Source organism: Octopus bimaculoides, chromosome 4 (genome assembly GCF_001194135.2).
Source record: "Octopus bimaculoides isolate UCB-OBI-ISO-001 chromosome 4, ASM119413v2, whole genome shotgun sequence".
NCBI classification, from domain to species: Eukaryota; Metazoa; Mollusca; class Cephalopoda; order Octopoda; family Octopodidae; genus Octopus; species Octopus bimaculoides.
The window spans coordinates 95,134,061-95,140,897 of NC_068984.1; the positions used below are offsets into that span (position 1 = coordinate 95,134,061).

The following is a 6,837-nucleotide window of genomic DNA, read 5'->3' on the forward strand; positions in this document are numbered from 1 at the left end:
TATATATATATATATATAAATCTCTCCAAGTAGAATGGCGAAAAGTGTTTTAGTCATCTTCTTCACTTCCAGACGAATCCAAATAATTCAACAGTTGTGTCATTCTGTATTCACCATTCTTTTCCTTGACATCTGTTTCTTTTTTATGGTTTTTGCCTTTAGATGGTTTGCTTTCTGTTGTAAAGTATCCTAAAGCCACAAAAAGCAAAATCATATATATTTGTAATTAGGGTTACAACAATATTTTATAAACATATGTTTAACCTCACTGTCAAACTTGGCAGTGGATTAAACCACAAAGATCTCAGTAACCGGGAAGAAATGTCTGTCAAGTTTCATTTTCATTAAAGTCTCATCTGGGTTCACTTCTTTTCTCTCAATTGCTGTGAAAGAATGCAATAATAGGACAAACTTAAACACATCCATAGAGTGTAGTGTTAGGTCAGACCTAGTTACATATGAAATTGACCCTGTAAATGGGACACCAACACAGTGTATAGTTTCAGCAAGCTATGTGTTGGCATCCATATTTTCTCAGTATTATGCTTCTAGACATGCTATCCACTGTGCTTCAGGACAGGTACAATGACTTTGCCAGAAGTTATTGCACAGAAAGTAGGATTTTCAACTGGAGAGGATTCTGGGTTGAATCTAAGCTAAAGCTATGAGTTCTGGCTTGTGAATGACTGTGCTCTCATCACAGGTTCAGAGCCTGAAATGCAACAATTGATGTTTAGGTTCTGCTGGTAACTTCAATTTTACCACGAGCACAAAGAAAACTCAAGTCCTTTACTAATCAGTCTCTCACTAAGAGTGTGTGACACCTGCAATCACAGTCAAGGATTAGACTCTAATGGTAGTTGACATGTTCGCACACTTTGACAGCACTCTCTCAAGAAACGGTAACATCAATGACAAAGTTTATGCCAAAGCCAGCAACACCTTTGATAGACTTTTACAAAAACATCTGAAAGGAACAATCTCAATCTCCAAACAAAGTCAAAAGTCCACAGAGCCATTGTCTGCCAACTTGGTGTATATTAGTGAGATGTAAATAAGTTACAGCAGACTCACCAAAAATTTCAAGAAGTTCCAGCTGCACATGTATTGATAAGACAAGGTTATAAACACTGAGCTTCTCAATTGCATACTATTGTTAAGCATCTACACTTTTCTACAGATCCCAATCATGCTGGTCTGATCACCTTGCCAGAATGGATAAGGAACAGCTTCTGAAATAACTTTTCTACAACTAATTGAGTGGAAGAATGATTGGCTGATGAACAGTACAAACACAGTAAGGACACTCAACTTCTTATGAGATTTCAGCACCAATCCAACATCATGAAAAAGCTTTACAGTTGAGCTAGCTGACACAGCCTTATTAGGAAAGGTATCATTACATCTGAGCAAAACCAGGATGGGACACGCTGTACTGAAGAGGAAGCTATGCAAGTAGAGCTTGAAGAGGAAGTTATTCAGGGAGCTTGAAGAGGGAGCTATTCAGCATAATGAATACATAATTTTCATCACATCTGCTCAGCATGCAACAAAATGTTTTATGTCCACACTAGACTTGTCAGCAACTCTTAAACACATCATCCGAGTCCTCAAACAAAGAATGATGTCATGGAAGGAGGTATTCATTCACAGTGCAGACGAAAGTAAGTGAATAACTAATGACACTTAAGACAAAACAAAACTAGTTGATTCAATTTTCCATTTTGATTGCTGATATAACTAGTTTAACTAGGAGGTTCATTGTTGGCAGACATTTCATTTTGGTTGCTAATAGTACTGAGGTTTAACTACAGGATTTACCATTACAGAAAGGTTAAATATAAACTTACTAAAAATATGTTTGTAACTACTTATAAATTTTAATCTCAAATAAGCTATTTAATACAGAGATACATTTTTATCAGTTTTCATTAGCAAAAGTCACAAAAGGTACTGCAAGACATGCTAACAATTCCATCTAGAGGAGTTGACTGTACTAGTAAGGATATAAGACATGGAAGGTTCTGTATGCTATCTGTGGAGAATACCTACAGCAGAAGGTCAAACCTCAGGAGAAAGACCTCAAAGGAAAGATGACAAAAGACTGATACACCAATATGAAATATGATCACAAAGACAATGACAGTATTAATGACAACAATAACAGACTAATCTGAGCATTGTATGCATCAACATAAAAAAAGGCCTATGACATGATGTCTCACTCTTGGATTGCGATGTTACTCAGAATACTTAGCAAACCTCATCAACATCTTGGATGTTACTATGACAAACTGCAAAACAAACTTTATAGTGAACATGAAATCAGTGGGAAGTGTTGTCATTAAAAGTGATATCTTACAGGGTGACATTTTCTTACTCTTGTTATTTATGTTAATACCTATCTCAGCGAAACTTAGTAAAGTCAGCATGAGCTATAAACATTGGAGAAATGAACCCCCCTCTAAATCATCTGTTATTCATGGATGACTTGAAGATATTTGCAAAGTTAAAAGAAGGTAATTCATTTGTTAAAACAATAAAGTTGTGCTGCAGTGATACTGGAATGGAATTTAACAATGAAGAGACAGAACAGAGTTCTTTTAATGGATAGATTTTAGAACCCAATGACAACGGATACAAGTATCAAGATAAACTGAAATTCTATGACATTACGCATAAAGAAATCAAAGGAAAAGTGAAAATAATATGCTTGAAAAGATTAAAGCTTTTAATGAAGTTCAAATTTAATTCAAAGAGGATGATAAATGCAATCAACAAGTGGGTAGTTGCTATTATGCATTATAGTGCTGGAATAGTAGAGTAGAAAAAAATTAAACAGAAGTATTAGACAGAAAAGCCCTAACTATGTATGGAGCACTTCATACCTGAAATGAAAGATTTTAATAGCATTTCTGATTGTATGAATAGAGGATGGAGGTTAGTAAATCGCTATGTTAAGATCTAATTGCAGTTAAATATCTGGGGAGAATTCTACCATGTGCTACAGTATTGCCAGAAATGTGTCACAAATCAAACAAAACACCCAATCTTTCAGTGATATAACAATTTATAATGGTAAGTAAACAAACAACAGGGAATAATTTGGTTTTGGGTAAGTGGGAAATATAAAGTTTTGTTACCTCTTTTTTCACATTCTTCTGTATCAGGAAATCCAACAGACCAAAAATGTTCTGGTGTGTTGGGAGGTTTGTATTTTGCTCTGTGCTTTGAACAATCTCCAATCTGTTTGCTAATTTCCTCATCAGAGAGACCTTTTGTTTTGTAATACTGAAACCAGAGAAAATTTTAATAATGGAAGAAAGAAGCGGAGAGAGCATGTAAATGTGAGAGAGAGCGATAACATGTCTATTACAGAGGTTTATTTATCAGAGGGATTATGTCCCCACATGTAAAGACACATCTTCACATACACATTCTCGAATAAAAACATCACTAGTGTAGTCATGTATGTTCAAACACACAATTTTGTATCTTATGAAGGAGACGACAAAGGACTGTGACAATTAGCAACATGCTGTGTGAGATAAGTTCCAACCATCTGTGAAAGTATGACAAAATGTGATAAAATTTAGGTAATAATGGAAGCTGGAATATGTAAAATATTTCTACACCTGGGCCTTTGCCTATTTTGTACCTATGTCTCTATTTTTTGTTCTCTTGCCTTTTCATTACACCCTTATTTATTGCCCCGCCTGTTCACTATATTATGCCACCCATGTAATGAGAGAAACATTGAGATCTATTTACATGTAATTCCCAACTTATCACCATTTAACTTACTGAGTGAAAAAGTAATTGCATTGAATCTGTCAGCATCCATTACATTCCCTTAATGACATAACTTTCTTCTAGCACTATCCTGACTATTTGTTACTTGTACTCTCCCACACCAGCAAATATCGCCCCGCTGATACCTGTAGCTGCTACCCCACCTCCCTAAGGTCACTCATTGACATCAATTACATCCTCTTACCACCAAGCATTTTCATACTTCTTACTCTATCTCACTGCCCTCTGTCATCAATGTCTCTCCCATTTCCCTATCATCTACATTGTTTTCTTAATCACTTGTGTCTTCCTTCACAGCTTTTCTCAATTTCACCTAAGTCCATCTTCTGCTTTCACTTCCATATGGTCACCTCAACTACCGTTTCTCTCTTCACACTCAGGTACCCCTTTCTCTATCTCACTTTTGCAAATGCTTTCTATTCTATCCACTATATTAACGACATTTGGAACACATGGTGTCAATATTGAGCTGTGAATATTTGTCTTGCACAGTACAAAGCAACTTGTGCCAATATCAATGTAGTTGCAGAACAAGTGGAGAAAACATAGGGTTAACAGACCCCTGTAGTCTTCTTGAAGGCATGGCGAGCTTACTTGTGCTGGTGCCATGACAAAATTAATCTAATACACTCTGTAAAGTGGTTGGTGATAGAAAGAGCATGTGGTCTGCAAACCTGTCTAGGAAGGTAGTGACTCCAAGCAAGAACTAATCAGAATGTGACAACTCATCCGACCCATACCAGTATGAAAAGCAAATGTAAAATAATGATGATGACACACACAGTCAAGAATTACCAATAGATATTTCAAATGAGAATTTAGTAAAGCTATGTTGTCAACTTACTTCAACACATTCTTGACATGCATATCCATTTAACAGTCTTCTGTCATGCTTCTTACGAACCACAGTATCATAGGCATAGGGATAGTCTTTCTTCTTCCAAGGACACCTGACAAAGAAATTGATAGATTTCAATTATTTGAATCTGTATTTGACCATAAATCAATAACATAGTTAAAACTGCATCTCAAAGGCCAGCCTTTCACTTCAGGTCACAAACTACTTCAGCCCACAACAGCCGCTGACCCTATAAAACACATAAGTACACTCTACTTTCTCATACAGTTAACACTATACTGGTCTCTTTTCACTTAAATACTTCGACTTTTTCAAAGAAAATACTGAAGTCTGCTTCATATTTTTAAGACACCAAAGGTAAGCTGGTTGGGCTTGATGCTTGCTGCAAAGCCGAAAGAATTGTTTGAAATCTTGCCTAATTGACCTAAACGAATAATTAGTCATATTTGTGATGTCATATCTTTGAAACTGAGGTAATAATCATCTTCAAATTACACAAATTAAGTGTTCATGGCATAGAAGTTTCCTTTTTTTTTTCATGTTGTTTTTGGGCAGGAGTGGCTGTGTGGTAAGTAGCTTGCTTACCGACCACATGGTTCCGGGTTCAGTCCCACTGCGTGGCACCTTGGGCAAGTGTCTTCTACTATAGCCTCAGGCTGACCAAAGCTTTGTGAGTGGATTTGGTAGACGGAAACTGAAAGAAGCCTGTCGTATATATGTATATGTATATATATATGTGTGTTTGTTCCCCCCCCCCCAACATCGCTTGACAACTGATGCTGGTGTGTTTACGTCCCCGTAACTTAGCGGTTCAGCAAAAGAGACCAATAGAATAAGTACTAGGCTTACAAAGAATAAGTCCTGGGGTCGATTTGCTCGACTAAAGGCGGTGCTCCAGCATGGCTGCAGTCAAATGACTGAAACAAGTAAAAGAGTAAAGAGAGAGTAATTTGAAAAAAATATTTATGTAAAGCCTATTTTGTTACATGTAACAAACAATCAATTTCATGGTGTTTTCAAACTTAGCTAGATCCAAGAGGACTTGAGTTTTGGTACATTTCTAGTAGGTATAGAACTCAATATATCCTGAAATTTTAGGACATGATTACCCTTTCAATAAAATTTTAATGGACTATAAAAAATGGCTATAAATGGCAGTTTCAAATCAGGACACCCACATGTTGGATTTTCTGTTCTGATGGGGATTTCCCCTTTTTTTTTTTCATCACAACCTTGGAAATGATGGGGGAAAACATTTTATGAGAAATATTTTTTTGAAATCTATATTTTTTCCATCCCACTCTGACTGATTTTGGCCAATTAAAAATTTTTTTTTTACACTACACACTTAAAAAGAAGCCTTTTTTGGTAAAAAAAAAAAAAAAGAAAAACCAAATTAAAATGAGCATTTTCAAGCAAAAAGGTGTGCTTAAGGGAGATTCAGCTGTTCTTTGTAGCACATTCCACAACTACCTGGCACCTTTCTCAGAATTATATGTAGACCTAGATTAAATAACAAACAAAAATTTGAAAACTAATGCCTTGCTTTAGCATTAAAAGCATAAATTAAAGGCATCAAAACCATTTGTAACTCACAGCAAACTCAGTAGGAGAGAAAAAAAACACAAAACAAATATATAAACACTACCACAAATTATCTGACTGCATTCAAAATTGGAAAGAGAAAAAAAAAACCCATCACATCAAACTTTAATAGTCTACAAAATAAAATGCACTGTACAATATAATTTTTATTGGTGAAATTTGCCTAATATTTCTCAAAGAAAAACAAAATTTACATGTAGGCGTAGGAGTGGCTGTGTGGTAAGTAGTTTGCTTACCAACCACATGGTCCCAGGTTCAGTCCCACTGCGTGGCATCTTGGGCAAATGTCTTCTACTATAGCCTCGGGCCGACCAAAGCCTTGTAAGTGGATTTGGTAGACGGAAACTGAAAGAAGCCCGTCGTATATATATATATATATATATATATATATACTAGCAGAAATACCCGGCGTTGCCCGGGTTAAAGAGAATAATGAAATCTACAAACGCCGTCTAGACTATGCATCATCTTTATATAGAGAGATGTATATACACACACGCACCCAAACACACATATATATATGTATATCAATATAAATATATGAAAGTCAATGAAGTTTC

The 6,837-nt window shown here is 35.8% G+C and overlaps 1 protein-coding gene across 3 annotated transcripts in view; it reads right to left on the bottom strand.

Moving 5' to 3' along the window:
• Positions 1-6: 6 nt before the first annotated feature.
• LOC106880552 (uncharacterized) overlaps positions 7-6,837 on the bottom strand; it is a 64,101-nt gene continuing 57,270 nt past the window's right edge. For all 3 annotated transcript variants that reach the window (XM_052967289.1, XM_052967288.1, XM_052967287.1), the window contains 3 exons: positions 4,658-4,763; positions 3,144-3,291; positions 7-189 (listed from right to left, as the gene is read on the bottom strand). In XM_052967289.1, coding sequence (XP_052823249.1) covers positions 50-189; positions 3,144-3,291; positions 4,658-4,763 — 394 coding nt within the window. In that variant the 3' untranslated portion in view covers positions 7-49. The remainder of the gene's footprint in view (positions 190-3,143; positions 3,292-4,657; positions 4,764-6,837) is intronic.